The following is a 22,033-nucleotide window of genomic DNA, read 5'->3' as shown; positions in this document are numbered from 1 at the left end:
GCATAATATTTAATAGTACTTTATTTAAATAAATCATGATATTTGGTTAAGTTTTCTAGAAGTTTCTACCACTTTCTCTTTATTTTGCATTTGTAAAGACTTAATGTTTGGAATGTGAAGAAATGAGCGTTTTTGATGCATTTTATGATGACTTGCATTTTATGTGAAGTTTCAACCACTTACTTTATGAGATGTTTTCTTTCCTGACCCCGTGATTCTTTTATACCCCCAATATTCCAATTTTGCCCTTGTAAAAAACTTCGGTTCGAAGAAACCGAATTTTTTCTAGTGCAATTTCAAAGTAGATTTCGGTTTTTATAAACTGAAATTTGTTTTCAGGGCAAAAAAAAACTTCAGTTTCTATAAACCGATGTTTTTTGCAAGGGAAAAATTAAAAATTCACGGGTATAAAAGAAACACGGGGGTTGGGAGAGAAAACATAAAGACTACTAGAAGGCATTTATTAGTAGGTTTGGAAAATCAGTCATAGAAAATAAAAGAACACAAAAAAACATAAAAATTACATCCTTCAAAACAAATATTTAACTACATCTTACGTACAACACTCTAAAACAAGAGTATAAAATGTTTCAGAATGGACTAAAAACTCAAATACTCCAAAGGTCCAACAAAGTAATAAGGCATAAAACACTAATACATGTTACTAAGCATGAGATAACGCCTCTCTTAACACAAGTTCATATGAGATAAGATCTCAACTAATATAGTGAAATTGACACTTTTCATGCAATACTCATGCAATGTTTGACCTATAAATATTATATATATCCTTTTTGATTGGTAAAATCAAAGCATTAAACTTAAGAGACAAAGCATTACTATAAATAACCTTTTGAATTTTTTGCAGAAAATCAACAACCTTTTCTACTAAGAAATCAGAAATATCAAACGCAAATAGTATAAAAATATATTAATTATCCTTTCAAGTATATTTTAAAAATTCCCCGATAATTTTTTTTTGACACATAGTATGAAAAAAACATTATCAAAGATGTCTATGGATGCAAACTTTGGTCTCATCTCATTATCCCATCTTCTTCTTCTTCTTGTCCATACAAATTGTCTTTCAGGTCCCACAAAAAGTGTATGATTTTAAGAATGACTTTTCTTGAAGCCTCAGAAAATTACCCTTCTGGCTATTTCCATGGCGACCCATTTACTCATATCTCCCTTTTCACTCTTCACAAACCACTCACTAAAACCACCTTCATTCTTTCATTCCACCCTCTCTGCAAACTCAACCCCTCTTCTTCTCCCATGCATAAAAAAATGCTCCATTTTGTGTAACCCAACAACTCCTATAAGGTTGAATTCAAGTTTCTTGCAGAAGGGTAGTCATGGAAATTCTAAAAGCAGACAGCTTTCAACTAAGTCAGCTGAAACTGATTCTGGAAGCACTTCTTCATTGACCCAAAATGTGAGTCTCTCATTCTATGTGCATGTTTGGATTCACTTTTGGATATAAAACACATTAGACTTTTTTTTTTTACAAAAGAAAACACATTACACTTGAAACATGAAAGACCAAATTAGGATGGGTTTGTTTAACGATTTAGATAGAAAGCTACGGTGAATTATTTTTTTTACGGGGGTAAATTGGGTATTCTCTTCACGCAATTGTAGAGATCAATCAGTTTTGGTAAACTCTATGCCCAAGCTACTCGGGGATGGAATCCTAGATCTTGGTTAAGCTAGAAGAGGCTTGAATCATGTAATCTAAGTGCGATTGTGTACTGCAGAGACGAGCTTGAATCCTGACACATCCATTTATTTATTTTAAAAAGTGAAATTTTAGCCACTAAATTTAACCAAAATAAAAACACATTACGATTGACCGACTAAATTGACACTTTTTAACATCAAAGAACAACTTGAATCTAAAAATAAATTTAAGTACCTAAAAGGAATTGAGTCATTAAGTTATATACTCAAATGCTTTCGATATGAACTTGAATTAGGGTTTAGTCTAAATTTATTTATTAATTTTCGTGTTTTCCTTCATTTTCTCGCTCTTTCTCAAAAACCAAACACACCGTATAAAATTGGTGATTTATCAGTATTGGATATTGATATTATGTGGATACACTTAGATACATATCCTAAAAAATATGAAGTGTGTATAAAAAGTGGGTCCATATAGTCTTTGATGAACCAAATTTATAAGTCAATACTTAATATCTTTATGGATATGGTAATGAAATAGAAGAGACCCTATCAATTAGCAATACACAAGATTTGTTTTGAGTTCTTAACATAGAGATTAAACTATAATATGATCTGTCTCATAAATCCTAATAAATCCTAGCTCAATGGGTAAAAATGTCGAAATTATTAGTTCTTGATCTAGGTTCGAACCCATGATCTCACAATTATCACTTCATCCAAGACAAAAAAAAAAGTATAATATGATCTATATGACAACTCTAGACTTGGTATTTTGTTTTTGTCAAGTTACATTTTATATTCTAATAGCTAAAAATTCTACTCTTAAGATGAATAAGTGGGGTGTCCAAAATTCAAATTCTGACCACTGCATATATAATATGATGTTCCCACCAACTGAGTTAAGCTGATGGAGATAACCACACTTGTATTTTAATCATAAATATTGTTTTTTCTTTAATTGTGTGATCATTATAATTACATATTAATTAATTAAGAATTATCAAACCTATAGGCTTATCCATTTCACAAATTCATAATGATAATCTATGGGATAAAGTCTTTTTGGCACGATTTAGATAGTTTCTTTTTCACCCGTCAAGTTTCTTTTCTCACGCAATAAATATAGAAAATTTCTGTAAATAGAAATCGAAGTTTTCTGCGTGTTTTTGCGTGAAAAGAGAAACTTAGGGATGGGTAGAAATTTTTTTTGGCTAGACGACTATTTTGGCCCATAAATATATAAGACACTGTCATTATTATTATCATTACGTCCCGTACTGTTATGTCCAGTACTTGCATTTTACAATGTATTAAAATTACAAACACATATTCAAGTTTCATTTTAGTTAGCCATTTTAATCATCAAATGTATCTTCTCTGAGGATGTGTTTGATCTGCTAAAAAAAAGATAAGGGATTGGACATGAAAACGTCAGCTATATTGTGTTTGATTTTAAAGTTGTTCTTGGGATTGGACAAACCGAAGGTCAAGAGACTGGACAAAAAGATATATTCTTATCCCCACTGAATCATGAGACAATTTTTTGTCCTCTACAAAAGTTGTCTAAAACACCAAAATAACTTTTTGTGCACTAAACAATTTATTCATTACGTTAAACATTTATACTTTAGTCTTGTTCTATCTTGTACTGTCATATACCGTTCTATCTTATAATGTCCTATGTTGTTCTATCCTACTGTACTCTTATGTCTTTTAGTCATTTAACCTTAATTCTCAAATATATTTTTAATTAGTCAATTTAACCTATAAAATTAGAAAGAGACATTTGAGAATACATATACAATTTGGATACAATGACTATAATAAGAACAAGAACTTATCACAACACCACTTGTAAAGAAAAAAAAAACTTATCATAACACCAAAATATTAAAATTTCCATTTCATGGTATGAAATGAAAACAACATTCTAAGAGAAGTCTATGGATGTAAGCAAGTTTTGGTCTCATCCCATAATCATCTTTACTTGTTTTTTTGTCCATACAAAATCATCTTTAAGGTCCCACCAAATTTACATAAATGCCTTCACTTGAAGCCGCAGAAACATACCCTTTCTGCCACTTCCATGGCGGCCCATTTACTCACAAATCCCCCTTCACTTATCACCAACCACTCTCCAAAACCACGCTCACTTTTTCATTCAACCCTCTCTGCAAAATCAACTTCTATTTCTCTCCCAATCATAAAAAAACGATTCATCTTGTGTAACCCAACAACTCCTACAATGTTCAATTCATGTTTCTTGCAAAAGGGTACTCATGGAAATTCAAAAAGCAGACAACTTTTAATTAAGTCAGCTGAAACTGATTCTGGGAATACTTCCTCACTCACGCATTATGTGAGTCTCTATGTTTCTATGTGTGTGTTTGGTTCTACTGTGGTGACAATTGATTTTAATTTTGTAAAATTTTATATTAGTTAAAATTGAGTTCGAGTAAAAATGATTTATGTTAGAAATGACAACGTTAGACCAACAATGAATTGGTTCAAGTGGTAAGGGTTAAGCATGTGGTCAGGTTTTGATTGTTGCATATGGAAATAATTTGGTTGGGAGGGGAGAATCCACCTGGTGTGCTCCACAGGTTCTCTAACAGAGATTAGTCATTAGTCATCGCTAACGGCGGTAGAAACTTCATACCTATATTATGGTAATTAGTAACCCAAAAAGAAAAATAAATAAATAAAAAGAAATGACAACATTAGAGTAGAAAAGATGGTGGAAACTAGGCTTAAGGAGAGTAGATCAGATAGAGGAGAGTTGAATCACTAGAGGTAGAGGAAGACCAAGAAAAACTATAGGAGAAACTATTAAGAAAGATCTAGAAATTAATAGAAATATGGTATATGATGGAACATTATGATGTCGTTTAATCTACGTAGTCGACTCCACTTAGAGGGATACGGCTTGGTTGTTGTTGTTGTTAGGATATATTCACGTGAGAGTGAGTTAAACAATAATTTGAGCGTATACAACACGTTTGAAGGCAAAAGATACTAATACTTCCCTTGAATTAGAACTTATATTCAATTATAGAGGCAAAATAAATTCTAATCAACAAACCCCAAAAATACCATAATCAATTTTAAGTCTTCAGAATCACTTTTGACTTCTCCCAAAAAATAATCTAACATGCACTATGTATAATGTGTAATTTTGAGTTGTTTAAATTTGTTTTTAAAATTTCAGGTGTTTGGGTTGTTACATTTGATTGTGTCTCTGGGGCTTTTTCTTGCTCTGGATCAGTTTTTGAAGAAAGCATTTGTGGCTGCTGCTATCAAATTCCCTAGTGCATTGTTTGGGATGTTTTGTATATTCTCAGTTTTGATAATTCTTGATTCTACTGTGCCACCTGCAGCTAAAGCATTGGTGAACTTCTTTGAACCGGCTTTTTTGTTCATTCAGAGATGGCTCCCTTTGTTCTATGTTCCTTCATTGGTCGTCTTGCCCCTTTCTGTTAAAGATATTCCTGCTGCTTCTGGCATCAAAATTTGCCTTATTGTAGGTTGGTGCATGTATTGCTTGTCTATTTCTATAACAACTCATTATTTGGATATGCTGATCAATGCATTGACATATACACCAGACACGACACTGACACGTAGACACCGAATACACATACTATATGAAGTGCTGGTGCTATATAGGTTCAGATGATTAAATTATTTGATAACCTCAGCGTTTCAAAAAACAATTATAACATTTTAAACACTTCAATGGCAAGTTTTCCCTTCTCGGGTTTTTCTTTTAAAATATGCATCTCTTGTATAATGTGCGTATTTCGGTGCAAGTTTGATATTTGAATGCTGATGTTAATAATGTTGTTCAGTTGGAGGATGGCTAGCTACACTTTGTGTTGCTGGTTACACAGCTATAGCAGTAAGAAAAGCCGTCAAGACACAATTGGTAGATGCGGAGCCTATGGGAAAGCCCTCTCCATTTTCTACAGTTGAAGTGTGGACATGGAGTGGTATTCTCCTAACATCATTTGTTAGTGCACTATATTATCCAACATTACTAGGGACAAGTGCCAGAACATCCCTTCCGTTTTTGCTTGCATCCACTGTGTTAGGCTACATAGTTGGTTCTGGGTAAATATATTCATTTTTACCGAGTTTAATATTAGTACATTGCCAGTGTGAAGAATTTTACATTGCAAACAAATCACAACCAATCATATGTATGACTTTAGAAGTAATTATAATTGAAGTTAAATGTTTTTAATGATCTGACAATTATGATTAATTAACAGCATAGAAAATCTTTACATTGACAGTGTATATGAATTAAATCCTTATTTTATCAGGTGCTTATGCTATTGGAATTTTATTACTAATTGTTATTGTATACAGTTCAAATCTTTACTTGTAGTTGATTCATTATTGCTGCTTTTTTATTCTTTTCAGGTTGCCATCAAATGTGAAGAAAGTCTTCCATCCTATAATTTGCTGTGCACTATCAGCAGTTCTGACAGCATTTGCTTTCGGGTATTTTTCCAAGTTAGGGCTTGATCCTGTTCTAGGTATGTTTGAAGATAACTATTTAATTACTATATTATATATTATGAAAGTTGTGCCAACTTTGGTTGCTAACTTAACAAGGAAAAGAAACGTAAGTTCGGAACAAGTTTGAAACTTCTATACTGATTGCACATTTAGAAAGCATTTCACCATAAATCTTGTGAGAAATAATCTCATTACTGATAAATATATGGAATAAATTTCAAATCATTTTTCTTTTCCTTTGTCGTGCATAACATGGTTCTTCTCTCTAGACTACTTTCTTGGCAATTCAATAGTTAAAGCCTTTTCAGCATGATATATCTTTAGTTTCTGTTAACTTTAATCTTAACATTCATAGGATATTACCTTACGAAAGTATCCGCCGATCCTGGAGCTGGTGACATTTTAATGGGATTTTTGGGATCTGTTATTCTCTCCTTTTCCTTCTCTATGTTCAAGCAAAGAAAGGTAAACTATCTAGGTTTGTCAGTATATAAATCTTATACTGTTGCAAAAAAACTAAAGCAGATAAATACAACATTGTCTCATTACTCTCAATTGGTTTTACAACATATTTTTTATTTACTTTTTGTTCTTGGTAAGTTAGCAAAGGCCTTTGGATGGTGAATGGTATAATCATTGGCCTATGTAGAGTTTGGTTTAAGTCGAATGGCCCTTTTTGAATAAACAACTTAATTAAGTGCTTAGCTGCTTATCATATAAGTGCGCCGTATAAACTATTTTTATAATAAAAGATAAATTAAATTCAAATAATAAAAGATAAATTAAATTCAAACTGTTTTCATATAAGCAATAAGCTGTTTTTATTAACTATCATGTAGATCTTATGGAAATAAGCTGAAAACAACTTATGGACGCGTCATAAGATGTTTTCATAAGCTCTCCCAAATAGCCTCAATAGTTAAACTCAAAAATGTCAATCCAAACAGACCATATATATGAATTCAAACTTGAAGAATATAGAATTGTGTGCATATCCTTGTACACAATCCATTTTGCAAATCATTAGCCAGATAGAAAACATGCTTTGCAACATTTTCTTTCTCATACCGTAATTAAATAATGGCTAAACGATTAATCATTAACTATTGATTTGTCTTCCATATTCAGCTTGTGAAAAGGCACGCGGCTGAGATTTTCACCTCTGTAATCATCTCAACAATATTCTCGCTGTACTCAACCGCCCTTGTTGGACGTCTTCTTCAATTAGAACCATCCTTAACTGTTTCCATTTTACCCAGATGTATAACAGTGGCGTTGGCCCTCAGCATTGTGTCCTTGTTTGATGGTAAATATCATGCTTGCAATGCAACCATTCATTCCAATAATTTTAAAAGGGACACCCTAAAATTTGAATTGTATTTGATTTTACTTTAGTTGCATCTTTGAAAATTTCCCTTTGTGTACAGGTGCCAATCCATCTCTCACTGCAGCAGTGGTTGTAGTAACTGGTCTGGTTGGGGCAAATTTCGTGCAAGCAACTCTTGATAAACTCAGATTCAGTGATCCGATTGCTCGAGGAATAGCAACTGCTTCTAGGTATTTTTCGGTAACCAATATGTCGTTCCCTTGTCAAAAATCCTTTTTTTTTGCATCCCGCACCAACATTGCATTTGTACTATGCACTCTAGTGTTGTGGATAGGTGTGGACTCTTATGATTGCCATGTCACCGTTTTAATTTAGGTCCTATTTGGATTAAAAACACTTAAGTGCTTATAGCATAATCGTTTATCAGATAAGTGCCTATGTGTAGGCTATTTCTATAAACAAACGATAAAATAAGGTTAAACTGTTCTCATACAAGTTATAAGCTGTTTTCATAAGCTATTCTGAAGAGAGCATATAGAGATAAGCTGAAAACAGCTTATGAACATGTAATAAGCTATTTTCATAAGTTTTTTCAAACAGTCTCCCAAGTGCTTATGTCAGCAGATAAGGTCAAATAAGTCAATCCAAACATGTCTTTAGTCTACGAGCAGAGTTTTGTTAGGTAGAACTAGAAATAGTATTGATAAAAAGTTTTGTATTGATTCTCGTAACATACATGTATACAAACTATTTTCTTCTTCGTGTATATGTGACTGTTTACTTGTTCACTCTTTTGAATAAATTTTGTACAGTGCTCATGGGCTCGGAACAGCAGCATTGTCTGCTAAAGAACCTGAGGCTCTCCCATTTTGTGCCATTGCTTATGCTTTGAATGGCATATTTGGATCTTTACTATGTTCAGTTCCAATTGTAAGAGAAAGCTTGCTTGCAATTGTTGGTTGAAATTCTCTTATTAATATCAGAACCTGCTACTATTTTCATTCTTTTATATATGCCATAACTTCCATTGTTTATATGGCAAATGTACAAATGTATAGAGTAATATTGTGAACCATAATTTTTGTAAGTAGCACCATTTTGTCAATTGTATAGGATGCAACAATCTATTCATTTATGATTTATATACATCATATATATTTTGTGATGTCAATATGCTGTGAAATCTAAGTTAAATGTCACATGTTTATTTTAATGTGTTACATTATATTCTTTAGTAACAAAGTTTACAAAGAGATTATTTCGATTGACGTGTTACATTATAGTCTTCACTATTTTGAGTTTTGACCGACGCTCACAACTTTGAGGATTAATTTGTCTATTCACTCTTTCATATATTTATCTATTTTCAATTTCAATTTACTTCTCATATAACTATACGTACATATTGTCGTAAGAAAAACTATATATAGTATATACATACATAGTATATATAAAAGCAGAATATAATAATTTGATAAAAAATAGAATATTGATGAAATAATAAGAGGTTTAGGTGTTATTTATTTAGATGAAAAACAGAAAAGAAAAGGGTGGTTGAAAAGGGTGAGACATGGTTTGTCCCAACACGTGTTTGAATATGATTTAATTATATTTGGTTGAAGGATATGTTAACGTTGTATTGCAATAGAATAGAATGTTTGCAAATTAATTGCATTGGATGATGAGTTGGAAGGAAGAAAATTGGAGGGAGTAATGACTTGTCCTTCCTTCTTCATCGCCTTAGCAATTCCTTCCAAACTATTATAGCTTTTCCTTTCCTCATTTTTTCAACTGCTCCTCCTTAATTCAATTTTTATCATCATAACATTTCTTTTCTCTCTTTCTCAATTTCCAGATTCTTCATTTCTATATTAATTAATATTCCAGGTTCATTCATTTCCTTATTCTCTCTCTCTCTCTCTTTCTTTTTTCATTTCATTAATATGTTATATGTTGTTGCATGCATGCCTTATTTAATAAGACCTTTTGAATATTATTGATTGTTTCTTTTGCATTATTTTATTGTTTTGGTTTATGATGATAATAACATATAACAATTGCAATTGCAAATTTAATGTTAAGGAGAATAATAAAGATGTAGGTTCTTATACCGCTTATGGGAATGAAATTGAGGATCCGAAACATATCTGTCATCGCCAACCTTTCCAATGCAGAAAACAACAGATATTAGGATCCTCAATTTCATTCCCATCAACATGGTGGCTGCAATCACATTAATTAAATTTTCTTTTCATTATTTTAGGAAGAAAGTATTCATATTTGAAAAAGGGGACATTCAAATTTAAATACATGTATGTCTTGCTAACATTTACATAGTAGAAAATAAATCACTATAAAATTACAAAAGTGTGATTGGTTTCTTTGGAATTTTCTTTGGTACACAAATTTTGTTTTTTACATGATTTTTGTCAACCAATTGCATGATTTTTGTCAAATAGTGTAAGACAAAATGATTTTTGTTTTTTACACATATAAGAGAAATTGATAGGCCTAATTTATTTTCTAAAAGACTTTATTAATATTCCACAAAAAAAGAAGAAGAGGGATATAGATAATATTATATTAAATTTAATGGTGGTGTAAAATTCTACACCACAAACGCTTAAATGTGGTTTTGTTTTTCCTTAGCTATATAGTAGAGGTTGTAGTTTATGAGGACGTTGCATGAGTTTGAAACACACACAAAATGAAAGATGGAGGAGGCTGCATATGAAATTATGCAGTAACATGTTCCATGACATATATCCACCATAATCTTCCTCTTTCTTCTTCTCATCACATTTTTCATTTTCTTCTATGGTTCTTCAATTTTAATACAGGTTTGATTAATCATTCACTTTTTGTTTGTACCTTCCTTGTTACATTCTTTTGCTTCTTACGGTTACGTTGCAAACTTCGATTTTGAGGTAAAATGCAAACAAATGCGGCCGATGCATTTGAAGTTGCTATACCATTGTAGAGTAGAGACTTATAAAACAGTTATATATATATATATATTGCGGTCCTCGACCGCAATTTAGAACCAAAATAAGATAATGCACCATCCTGCATTGTGAAAATTTTGATTAGGTACATATAAATATCATATTACTTGTTTGATCTCTAATAGTAACAATTTCATTTTCAGACATTTTGGTGGCTCTCCCAACTACTGTTTTTGAGCAGATTCTGTGAGAAATAGTATTTCAGAAGAGGTGCCACTTTGAAGAAAAAAATATCATCTATGGAGCCACTTCCTGAATCCCCCATGGTAGAATCCCCCGTGGTAAAATCCCCCATGGCAGAATCCCTCGTGGTAGAATCCCCCAGGGCAGAATCCCCCGTGGTAAAATCCCCCATGGTAGAATCCCTCGTGGTAGAATCCCCCAGGGCAGAATCCCCCGTGGCAGAATCCTCCATGGCCGAATCCCTCGTGGTAAAGTCCCCCGTGGTAGAACCCCTCGTGGTAGAATCCCCCGTGGCAGAATCTCCCATGGCAGAATCCCCCGTGGTAAAATCCGCTATGGCAGAATCCCCCATGGCGGAATCCCCCGTGGCAAAATCTCCCATGGCAGAATCCCCCATGGTAAATAATACTCAATCAATAAATTCACTGTGTAATCATTCTTAATATGATATTATTGAAAATAACCAATTATGGTACTAATACTCTGATAATTAATGTCTTTAATCAGACTGGTGATGAACATTCTCCAAATTCTGAATCTGTTAAAGGTAAGCATGTCATTGATACAGCAGCACCTTTTGAATCTGTCAAAGATGCTGTGTTCAAATTTGGAGGCATAGTGGATTGGAAAAACCGTAGAACGCAAAGCATGTCATCAAGTCTGGGTGAACAGAGAAGCAAGATAGTAGTGCCTGAATTTGGAAAAACAAACACAGCTGAGGAATTGGAAAGTACTAAGAAACTCATAGAAGAACTCAGACTCAACTTAGAAAGTGTAGAAAGAGATGAGCTTCAAATTAAAGAGGAAGCCGAGCTAGTGATTCGCAAAATCCATGAGCTGGAGCAAGACATAGCAGAGGAAGCCAGTTTCGAAGCCAAAGCGCAGCTTGAGGTTGAAAAATCCATGCATAGTTCCGCGGTTCTGGAGTTGGAACTTATGAAAAATGAGTTGGACTCGTTAAGGAATGAGTATGACTATGTGGTGAATGGAAGGGATATAGCTCTCAACAATGCTGATGAGGCTGTTGCTGCATCCAAGGAGATTGAAAAAGCAGTTGAAGATTTAACTGCTGAGTTAATTGCAACAAAGGAGTCATTGAATTCTACTCGAACGGCGCACTTGGAAGCCGAGGAACAAACATCAGGTGCCGTTGACGAAGAAACTCACAAATATAAACTTGAACTCAAACAATCAGAAGAGGAGTTAGATATACTAAACCAACAAGTTTTATCAGCAAGAATTCTCAAATCAAAATTGGAAGCATCTTCTTCTATGTTGCTTGATTTGAAAGCCGAATTAGCAGCATATATGGAATCAAAAGTACTAGAAGATGAAACCAATGAATTAAGAAAGAAGGAACTTGAAGAAGTGAAGATGACCATAGAGAAAGCAACTTCTGAGGTTAACAGCTTAAAAGAAGCTTCAATATTGCTTCAATCAGAACTAGAAGAAGAAAAGTTGATTCTCAACAATCTTAAAGAAAGTGAAGAAAAAGCTTCTGCTAAAGTCACTGAACTTCAAGTTGAACTTGAGAAATCTCAATCAGCAATAGCTTTTCTTCAAATGAAAGAGAATGAAACAAGAGAGATCATGGCTGAGTTGCCTAAGAAACTTCAAGCAGCAGCAGAAGAAGCCGATGAAGCTAAATCATTTGCTCAAGCTGCTCAAGCAGAACTTATTGAAGCACAAGAAGAAGCTGAACAAGCCAAAGCAAGTTTAGCTTCATTCCAAAGTAAATTACAAGCAACACAAAAGGAGATAGGTATTACTCAAATATCTCATTTTGATATTCAATAATTTAGAGATTAACTTTTACCGTTTTTCAAAAAAGCATAAACTATTTTGTGTTTATTTACCGTAATGAAAACGGGATCTAACTCTTAACTAACTATTAATAGGAGCTGCTAAAGTTTCTGAGAAGTTGGCTAAAGATTCAATCAAAGCATTGGAGAGAAGTGAATCATGTAGAGTAAGCAACAATAATGAAGTTGATACTTCCTCTCTTGTGACACTCACTTTAGACGAATATCATGAACTCAGTAAGAGAACTCAAAAAGCTGAAGAACAAGCTAATCTAAGGATTCAAGCTGCAAATTCAATGATTGATATGGCAAAGGAATCTGAAATGAGAAGCTTGGATAAACTAGAAGAACTGAATGAAGAGCTATGTGTAAGAAGAGAATCACTTAAGATTGCAACTGAGAATGCTGCGAAAGCTGCAGATAGAAAATCAGCCGTAGAACACGAGTTGAGAACATGGAAAGCTGAACAAGAAGTACAGAGGATAGCTGATGAGGTTGATGCCTCTACTGCTGCTGCCGCTGCTGCTGCTGCAAGTGTGCATGTACATGAATCAACAAACTCCTCGAAGGGAAAAACTCCTTTAGAAAATGATCATAACAATGAAACTGGATCATCCTCAGCCTCAGATGCAAAGAAAAAGAAGAAGAAGAAATCATTGTTTCCTTCAAAGGTTATTATGTTCTTTGCAAAAAGGAAAACACATCCAAGCAAGTGAATGTAATTTTTCAGTTGAGAAATAGTACACTATAATGAAAAAGTCAATATAATGTGAGAGTTTGTATTAAATTAAATTCTTTTGTTGCCAGAAAGAAATAAGATCAATTTATTGTAGTATATATAAGGTAATAGCCATGTTATAACTGCTCTATTGTTGCAATATTTCAACCTTTATCACCACGAGTCGACATTTAGAGTGTCCTAAATGAAATGTAAACTCTAAAATATTTTATGTGTTGGTTCTGATTTTCTTGATTATCATTGGATAATCAGAATTAGCTAACTGATTAATTAATTAGTTAATTAATTTTTTTTAGTTTTATTAACAATATTGTTAAAAATGACACACCAGATTCTGAAAATATTTTAAAAATGACATTAATTATTAAAAATTCAAGATCTAAATTTCAAATATGAATTCAAAAAGATAATAAATTAGAGTACACTGTCAAGTTAATATGGAAGTTTAACAATAAAGGAGAGTACACTGTCAAGTCGGTATACCAGTTTGCTATGTATTGCACCATGAACAAGATCAAGTGAAAGAGGAAAATCAAGTGGTTAACAACAATAACTTGTGTAGCAAGTTATCTATCTAGTTAGTTATTTCTGTTATAAGTGTTAGTGCAAAATAGTTAGTATGCGATGCATTTTGTCTATAAATAGATGTTGTGTATGCTTGATTCATTAATGAAAGAATGTTATTTCATTCACTTAGTTGAATTCATAATACTATTGTCAAGCTGTTGTGGTGTATCTGGAAATAGCGGAATGATAATGTTAGGGAGGGTGCAGCAAAGCAGGCATATGTCGTGGTGATGTTGGCGAGGGAGATGCTGTCAAAGTGGAAGCAGGTGTGTTGTTATGGTGCAGAACTGATGCAGCATAGAGGGGGAAAGAACTAAAATGCAATGTTGATGCAGTAAGCGATATGATGAAAAACAGCGATTATTTGGCTTGGTGAAACGGGAGGTGTCAATTGAGTTAGATTGCAAGCTAGTGGTGGACTACATTGCTGATAACTCGAGATACAAAATTGAGTATGATAAGATTATGAGGGATTGTAGATAAGATTGAGTTAGATTGCAAGCTAGTGGTGAAACGGAAGTGCTCATTCATTTTTGTATAAATTTCTTTTTTTTTTCGTTCCCTCATGTCTAGATGTTTTTTGCCTTATAAAATATTTATTTATTTATTTATTATTTTGTATTTTTCAAATATAATTGATAAATGTCACTCTATAATATTAATTTTTATTATACTATAATATATAATATATTATATTTTACCGTGTCTTTATAATATTGATATTTAATAAAAAATTATAATTTATAATTTGATATTCAAAAATTGATCCAAATTAAATGGTACTAAATTGGAAGATTTTTTTAATTAATCATCTAAAATTGAGCTGAACTGCGAATAATTTTGTATTTGAATAAGATCATTTTTTACCTCAAAACTGAACCAAACCGGACACAAAACACTCATAATTTCAATACTCAAAAAACAAAATTAAGATAATGAAAAGAATTCAAAACTTTAATTTAAATAATTTAAATATAGAGACATGGTAATTTAAAAAATTAAATATTGAGATATTTTTGTAAATCGTTTTAGTTCCACCGAAAACCAAAGGTTTTGATTAGGCGTGACAATGAAGCGGGTCAAGGACGAATTTTGCCTCTCCCAAACCCAAATTCATAAAGTTCAAATTTTCCCAAATCCGTCTCAATTCTCAACGGGTATGAAAAGTAGAACCCCAAACTCATACCCAACGGGTTTCGATATCCCCATTCCACTTCGCTTCCATATGAACTTGGTTGAGTTTTGGTAATCTATTATTTATATGTTTAGGAGTTTCTCTTTTATAGTCTTATTCCTATGTGGCACCATTTCATTGATCCATGTCTTATGTGACATTCTAATATTTCTCCAATTCCTATGTGACTAACTATGAAGGCCTTTGCAATTTCTCTAATACATGATGATATCATTTTACTTAGAATCTTTGGCTAATTTGGAAATTCAATCATTTCTCAATTATTGTTTATAAATCGTATTTAATGCACCTATTAAAAATAATTTTAAAAGGAAATAACTCAAATTCAAATATAAATAATTATATCTCATTAATATATATATATATATATATATATATATATATATATATATATATATATATATATATATATATATTAATATAATACATAATATTATATTAATATTATATTAAGAAGTGACAACTTTTTTTATATAGGAATTAAGGTTAGGGATGACGACGGGCGCCCATGGGTGCGGGTTTGACACTTACCAAACCCAAACCCAAACCCAAAGGCTGTTCGGGTGGCAAAACAACACCCACGCCCACACCCATTGGGTTCAGGTTTTTTCCACCCAAACCCAAACCCGCAGCACATTTGAAAATAATTTGCAAATTTAAGAAATTAAATTCCAACATAGACTTTGAAGTAAATTACAACTAAAATTAAGGTCTTCCAAGGAAATTCAAACATAGACTTTCAAGAAATTACAACATAGACTTTCAAGAAATTAAATTACAACTAAAATTTAAGGTCTTCCAAGGAAATTGAGGGAGACTATGGGGGTAATTAGGTAATTCTAAAATATTTCGGGTGGGTGTATGGGTTTCGGGTGTGGGTTTGACTGATACCAAACCCACACCCATATTATCGGGTGTCACCCGAACCCAAACCCAAACCCAGTCAAATCAGGTTTCGTCCGTTGACTTGGGTTTGGGTTCGGGTGGGTCTCTCGGGTTTGAGTTTTTTTGCCATCCCTAATTAAGGTGCACTGGCAAATAGCTACAACAGTTCAATTGTTGAACTCTTTCAAAATTGAGAGTGCTTCTCAAACAAAGACGGAAAGAAAAAGAAGAAGTGGACAATTCACGAGTTAAATTGATAAGGAACTATAACTACATGAGGCCGATATGATTACACAAATGAATATAGAGTCAGAGACTTAACTGTTCCGGCAACAGATTTTGAGGGTATGAAAGTGTTTGTGTTAAATCTGGACAATCCAAAATCACAAACCTGAGCTTGAAATGAAAAAAGAAATCACCTACATGTACAAAATTTTATGAAAACTCAATAAACTGCTATATTAGTTTCATTCCACCTTCACAGTCCAATTTTTGTCCACTAACAAGTTTGGTGATTTGAGATCCCAGTGCACGATTGGAGGTTTCAGACAATGGAGATAATTCATTCCTTTAGCCTGCAATCGGCACAAACGATATATCATGTACAAGATAAATATTTAGTGTGACAAATTAACAATATCTGACAAATTAACGATTGTCATTTTTTTTTAATCATATGTTTACTTATTAAAAAAGAATTGTTGTTCATATTATTTTTTATTGGATTTAAATCATGCTTATAAATGTTTTTTTACTATTATTTATAAATAAATGTTGTACTTTATTTTTTTACTCATTATTTTTTTATTTGTCTAATTTTTCATGTGATATTTAACAAATACACTCATAAAATAATAGAAACTCTTCGAATGACTATACTATAGAATCAATTGGAAAAATGTGGAATTGAGAAATTGATATGCTTAAAAAAAATTATTCTTAAACTTCATACTTATCAAGTAGAGAAAAATGTGTCATTGTCTGAAATATAAAAGGAATGAAGTAATTGACTTCATAGATTATTTTTCTATTTCATTTTATTATTCTATTAATTAAGGTTTACCTTAACGTGATTTTTCTAATAAAAAAAAATACATAGTGATTTGTACCAAACAAAATATTAAAATACAGGGGTATTGATAAAAAAAAAAAAAAACCTACATGGAGGTATTAAGCAAAAAATAACTTACACGGGGTGAGACATACATTTGTAGATTTTATTATATAAAAAATACGATATCAATTGAAAGCAGGAAAAGTAACAATGATTTTATATATAAAAAAAAAAAGAATTAAAAGCAATAATATCATGTATTACTTTATTTTTATTCTCCATACATCACTGTAAAATAAACAAATAAAAATAAAAACAAATAGATACATTTTTTAAAATTTGCATATTAACAAATGAGATATGCTTAAAAAAATTATATAACTTTTTTTTGTGTCAAGCAAATGACAAACAATTCTACTGTTCATTAATTTTAAATAAATAATATTAAAATTAAAATCGCCCCATTTTGTTTCTCAAATGTGAAATTTTTTCACACTGGGACATGAGATAAAATACTCCTGAAGAAAACAAATGTCTAAAGGAGAGAGATGACGATTAAGAACAAATATATTAACCGTTAGATTAGTTTTTGCATAATGACATTTTTTTTATGAAAATAAAAGAACAAATATATGAACATGTGAGTTGGGAACGGGGAGTGGAGTATATCACTCTCCATTATGTCATTTCTCCTTAAAATCTCCAAAATTTGGATCTTTTATCATGTTTAAATAAACTATTACATTAAATATAAAATTAATTTTACAAATAATTAAAAAAATCACAATATTAAAATTTTAATAATCCATATTTTTCATGTGTGAAAAAAAATGATCTATATTTTTCATAGAACATTAACCCGGGCGATAGCACGGGTAAGTTATACTAGTTTTTTAATTAAAAGGGGGTAAAAGTTAGAAACTACAATATGATTTTTTTTTTAATTTTGTGATTAATTATCTTCAATTTTAAGAATTAATTGAATATTTATTAAAAAATAAAAAATAATTGAATAATTGAATATTTATTATTTGGAGAAGGAATCACCAATATTTAAATATGGGTTTAAATCGGTCTGGGTTGTTCTAGAAACCTGTCAACGCGTTCGGTTTCATCATTTAAACATATTCTCCTTCCAGTTGTTTCTTTCTTCAACCGAGATATTCGATTTCGTATCTCTCTCTCATTCATCGTGTAGATTTAACATTCATGGCTTTGAATCCTCAACTGTTCCCAAATGGAATGCCAGTTCCTTTCATCAACGAGGTCTTCGTATTGGCTAGAGACGGCGTCGAATTCGACGTCGACAAGATTCCTACCGCTGGGTACTATTTTCTCATTCTCATTTTCCCCTTATTACTTTCATTCACCATAATAATTATTATTATTTATAAATTGGAAAAAAGATAAAAAAAATTAGGTTTATTGCTTTGTGTAATAATATAAATTGGATAAAAGATTAGGTGAATTGAAAGAGGTTATAAGTTGGGGGTTTAGGTTTAAAACTTAAATCATGTATTTATTTAAACAACAAAACAAAGGTGAATTTTTTAGGAAAAAGATGCCCAGTTAGTTGTTAAACAAAGAAAATCAGAGTTAGGGATTGGGTTGCTTCATTCATAATTAGTGTTGTCAATAGCAGATTTGTACAAATTAGTGGTTTCATCAAATTCCGCTATAGAGCTACTACTACGCCCGCCATGTAACCGTGATTTGACAATATTTTTTACTAAGGGCCTGTTTGGATTGATTTATTTTTGACCTTATGCCAAACATCTTATGCAAATAAATAAATAAATAAATAAATAAACAAACTTTTATGCATTATTTATAAGGTTTTTAAGCTAGTTTATGAGAAAATAACTTATAAAGATACAATTTTTGTCGGTGAAAACTTATGAATTAACATAAAACTTTATTTATTTGCATAAGCTATTTTCATAAGTTCAAAAATAAGCCAAATCCAAACGGGCTCTAAATAGTGCATTGCAAAACAATACCAATTTGTTCAAATTCCACTTCACTATAGTGCAATTGTGCCGCTAAATGTATATCCTGTTGAAAGCATAGGGAAAAGATGAAAAAAATAGCGAAATGGATAGTCTATGAGTAATCTAGTTATTAATGTGGTTTGAATTATATGATTGATATAGAACAATAGTTCAAGACTTTCGTAGCATTTGGTTGGCATATTATCAGAACATGATCACACAGAATTTTGTAATTTGAATTATGTTTGTAATCATGAAAATATGAGATGTCATTTGTAAACTACAAGTCTACAGCTTGGAGCATTTCTGAGCTATATTTGAGAAGTACTTTTTTAAAATTCGTGTCATCGTGTGTTGATGTATGATTCCACTTTTTGTTTCAGTCTATCTTATACAGTTTGATATGTTCATCATTTCCTTGATGTTTAGACGCTTCTTATTCAGTTAAAAAAATATGTTCATCATTTTGTTATTAACTTCATTGTGAATGTTCAGAAGTCACGGGGGTCATCTCAAAGCAAAGGGGATAATCTATTTGTCAAATATACGGATGGTTTTCGTTGCTAAAAATCCTGTTGACGGCCTTTATGCTTTTGATATGCCTTTGGTATGTCATAGATACCTTTCTTTCATTGCTTCAACTTGGTTGCAGGCTAACTTTGCTGTTTTAGCTAAATTATAACTTTTTTTTTCTGCTAACACAAACCCTTCTCTATGTTTATTATGTTGATTAATCTATATATATATATATATATATATATATATATATATATATATATATATCTATGAGTAGCAGAACCACTGCATTGCTTGTTTAACTATATGTCAAATTATCGGGTTTATAATATTTACTTGGCAAATTGCCATTATTAACGCTAAGCTGTAATGTATACCTTCTGCTAACATGCTGATTACTGAGAACAACGTAGGTTTTGTTATTTCAGTGTATCAGATTATTAGTCGGGACATGCAAATACTTGTTATTACTGTCTCGAGGTTAACCTCCAAAATTATTAGTCAGAAAAGAAAAAGAAAAAAAGTCAATCTCAAAACTTTTACTTTTTCGCTTGTGAAATCAAGCTTCAAGATATTTTGTGTTTTAAGATTTAACAGGCTTAAGTTGAAAAAGTTATATACTTGAAATGGGTAAAAATGTAGTTCACCTTTTTATTTTTATTTTTCAATTTCCAATGAATATTTAATTGGCATACAAGCTCTATTATTGAAATTAACATTGTGCTGATCCTTATGCAGCTGTACATCAATCGTGAAAAATTTAACCAACCTATATTTCACTGCAACAATATTTCTGGACTTGTTGATCCCGTAAGTTAATTTTCCATTATCTGCTTCTCTGATTTTGTTCCCACATATTTGCTCCTAAAACTTGTGACTTTCTATAATTGCAATATAGGTAGTCCCAGATGACCAACACAGAGCACTTTACTCAACACACTCATTTAAGATCCTATTCAAAGAGGGAGGGTGTGGAACCTTCATTCCACTTTTCTTCACTTTGATTGCTTCAGTGAGACAGTATAATCAACAGTATAGTCAACGTGCTAATGTGCCGACAGAATCTCGTGTGGATCCGTTGCAGGCATCTCAGACTCCTGTCGATGAGATGATGAGACATGCGTAAGTGAAAGTTAAACACTAACTTATTTTGTTTAATTCTATAGGGTGTGGATTGTATCGTTTATAATCCAGATACCGAGGATTCATAGTTGAAAACATTATGCAGGTATGTTGATCCTAATGATCCAACAAGAATATTTCTGCAGCAACCAAATGCTGATTCTCAGCTTAGGCGCCGAACATATCAGCCACAGGCAGATGGAGGCCATGTTTGATTCGGAAATTGCACTATCCTCACCTTTTAATGCAAGATATGTTTATATGGATATTGTGTATTGATATGAAAATAAATAAAAATCATGAGGGAACTATTTCTCATGTATGATTAGCAACTAATATTTTATTTGTAAAAATATTTTGGTATCTTTTTATAATGTTAATCTTTTTTTTAGACAACAGTCCAACAGATTTTTTTTAGCAAAATGAACTCGTTGACGTTGCATTTCATTCAATATAATAAAGGAGATACAACTGGGTGGATAATAATGATGAACACTTGAGCTAGACTGAAATAAAGATGCTGTGAGCGACTCTATTGGCTTGCCTCCTAACATAATTTATGTTGTAATTAACGGTCCAACAGATATCTAAATGACTTATGTAAAGTCTTTTACATATGATGGTTAACTACTTAAAGTAAAATTTCTAGCTCCTAGGTTACCTGACAAAAAAAAAACTACTAAAAGAATACGATGAATCAGAAGGTTGTTGAAGCATGTCTTTCCTAGATTGTACTTCGTTAGTGTTGTTAAAAAGGCTAGAGTGGCGGAGATGGGTAGTTTTCCCTCCTTTAAATATATTTTTCTTCAAGAGTTAATCAAAATTGTTAGTATTTCATTTCCATCATAATTTTTTTATTTTTTATAATAGTCTATATATAAACGTAACTATAAAATCACAAATCTAAAACAAACGAGCCAATATCTTTCTAACTATTATTAATAATACATTACCTATTTACTGTCTATGAATAATGAGACAATAATATCCACGAGATAAAGTTTTATTATTTTTCTTGTAAATTTCTTTTGGCAGCTCAGCCACAAAATCAACTAGTTTGATTATAGGATCTTTCTTTTCACTCAATGTAAATAATACCCAACCATTTTAGTTATTAAAGCAATGAGTTATCATCAAATAGATCAAGTACAACATAAAATATAATTATAAACTATAGGTGTGTATAAACTTTGTCCACAACTCATGCAAATAGAGACTGCATTTGTGCTCACTCAAAATATTGTGACAGCATGCAGACAAACTATTGGATTTTGATCAGACGATCTACATTTTAAACTTCAATTTTAAATGTCAAAACTATTAAAATCTAAACTTTAAATTTTGACCATCCATTAAAATCGGACGATTTATATATATATTGATTGTGTACAGTCAAATTGCAATGAATCTAAATCGCGGAAATGGATAACATGGAAT

The 22,033-nt window shown here is 31.8% G+C and overlaps 3 protein-coding genes across 5 annotated transcripts; all 3 read left to right on the top strand.

Annotated features, from left to right (window-relative positions):
• Nucleotides 1-814: 814 nt before the first annotated feature.
• On the top strand, nucleotides 815-8,708 carry LOC123921032 (plastidal glycolate/glycerate translocator 1, chloroplastic). Of its 2 annotated transcripts, none has more exons than XM_045973413.1 (8): nucleotides 815-1,438; nucleotides 4,895-5,210; nucleotides 5,535-5,796; nucleotides 6,112-6,227; nucleotides 6,566-6,675; nucleotides 7,339-7,516; nucleotides 7,638-7,767; nucleotides 8,350-8,708. In XM_045973413.1, exons 1-8 carry the CDS (start codon nucleotides 1,166-1,168, stop codon nucleotides 8,498-8,500), a joined length of 1,536 nt encoding a protein of 511 aa, XP_045829369.1. In that variant the 5' UTR covers nucleotides 815-1,165; the 3' UTR covers nucleotides 8,501-8,708. The 2 variants fall into 2 exon arrangements, with proteins under 2 accessions (XP_045829369.1, XP_045829370.1); XM_045973414.1 differs by lacking the exon at nucleotides 815-1,438 and adding an exon at nucleotides 3,517-4,045.
• Nucleotides 8,709-10,147: 1,439 nt separating this feature from the next.
• LOC123921031 (protein WEAK CHLOROPLAST MOVEMENT UNDER BLUE LIGHT 1-like) lies at nucleotides 10,148-13,362 on the top strand. Of its 2 annotated transcripts, none has more exons than XM_045973411.1 (4): nucleotides 10,148-10,377; nucleotides 10,686-11,123; nucleotides 11,233-12,487; nucleotides 12,624-13,362. In XM_045973411.1, the coding sequence occupies exons 2-4, from the start codon at nucleotides 10,782-10,784 to the stop codon at nucleotides 13,241-13,243; spliced, it is 2,217 nt and encodes a 738-aa protein (XP_045829367.1). In that variant the 5' UTR covers nucleotides 10,148-10,377; nucleotides 10,686-10,781; the 3' UTR covers nucleotides 13,244-13,362. The 2 variants fall into 2 exon arrangements, with proteins under 2 accessions (XP_045829367.1, XP_045829368.1); XM_045973412.1 differs by having other exon boundaries at nucleotides 10,196-10,377; nucleotides 10,686-10,973.
• A 4,643-nt stretch (nucleotides 13,363-18,005) lies between these two features.
• LOC123921030 (UPF0664 stress-induced protein C29B12.11c) lies at nucleotides 18,006-20,994 on the top strand. Its single transcript, XM_045973408.1, has 5 exons — nucleotides 18,006-18,292; nucleotides 19,454-19,565; nucleotides 20,213-20,284; nucleotides 20,373-20,596; nucleotides 20,703-20,994. Exons 1-5 carry the CDS (start codon nucleotides 18,177-18,179, stop codon nucleotides 20,809-20,811), a joined length of 633 nt encoding a protein of 210 aa, XP_045829364.1. The 5' UTR covers nucleotides 18,006-18,176; the 3' UTR covers nucleotides 20,812-20,994.
• Nucleotides 20,995-22,033: the final 1,039 nt, after the last annotated feature.

The sequence above is a fragment of the Trifolium pratense genome, linkage group LG4, assembly GCF_020283565.1.
Source record: "Trifolium pratense cultivar HEN17-A07 linkage group LG4, ARS_RC_1.1, whole genome shotgun sequence".
In the NCBI taxonomy this organism is placed as follows: Eukaryota; Viridiplantae; Streptophyta; class Magnoliopsida; order Fabales; family Fabaceae; genus Trifolium; species Trifolium pratense.
The sequence above is the reverse complement of the archived record's forward strand: the minus strand, read 5'-3'. Positions and strand labels throughout refer to the sequence as shown.

What these genes read in the sequence shown, in the direction of transcription:
- LOC123921032 (XM_045973413.1), top strand. Translation starts at nt 1,166, where the DNA reads ATGGCGACCCATTTACTCATATCTCCCTTTTCACTCTTCACAAACCAC. An exon ending in CATTGTGTCCTTGTTTGATG is followed by an intron (nt 7,517 to 7,637) that starts GTAAATATCATG and finishes CTTTGTGTACAG; the next exon opens with GTGCCAATCCATCTCTCACT. An exon ending in GGAATAGCAACTGCTTCTAG is followed by an intron (nt 7,768 to 8,349) that starts GTATTTTTCGGT and finishes AATTTTGTACAG; the next exon opens with TGCTCATGGGCTCGGAACAG.
- LOC123921031 (XM_045973411.1), top strand. Translation starts at nt 10,782, where the DNA reads ATGGAGCCACTTCCTGAATCCCCCATGGTAGAATCCCCCGTGGTAAAA. An exon ending in CCATGGCAGAATCCCCCATG is followed by an intron (nt 11,124 to 11,232) that starts GTAAATAATACT and finishes GTCTTTAATCAG; the next exon opens with ACTGGTGATGAACATTCTCC. An exon ending in AGCAACACAAAAGGAGATAG is followed by an intron (nt 12,488 to 12,623) that starts GTATTACTCAAA and finishes AACTATTAATAG; the next exon opens with GAGCTGCTAAAGTTTCTGAG.
- LOC123921030 (XM_045973408.1), top strand. Translation starts at nt 18,177, where the DNA reads ATGGCTTTGAATCCTCAACTGTTCCCAAATGGAATGCCAGTTCCTTTC. An exon ending in GACAAGATTCCTACCGCTGG is followed by an intron (nt 18,293 to 19,453) that starts GTACTATTTTCT and finishes GTGAATGTTCAG; the next exon opens with AAGTCACGGGGGTCATCTCA. An exon ending in TTTCTGGACTTGTTGATCCC is followed by an intron (nt 20,285 to 20,372) that starts GTAAGTTAATTT and finishes ATTGCAATATAG; the next exon opens with GTAGTCCCAGATGACCAACA.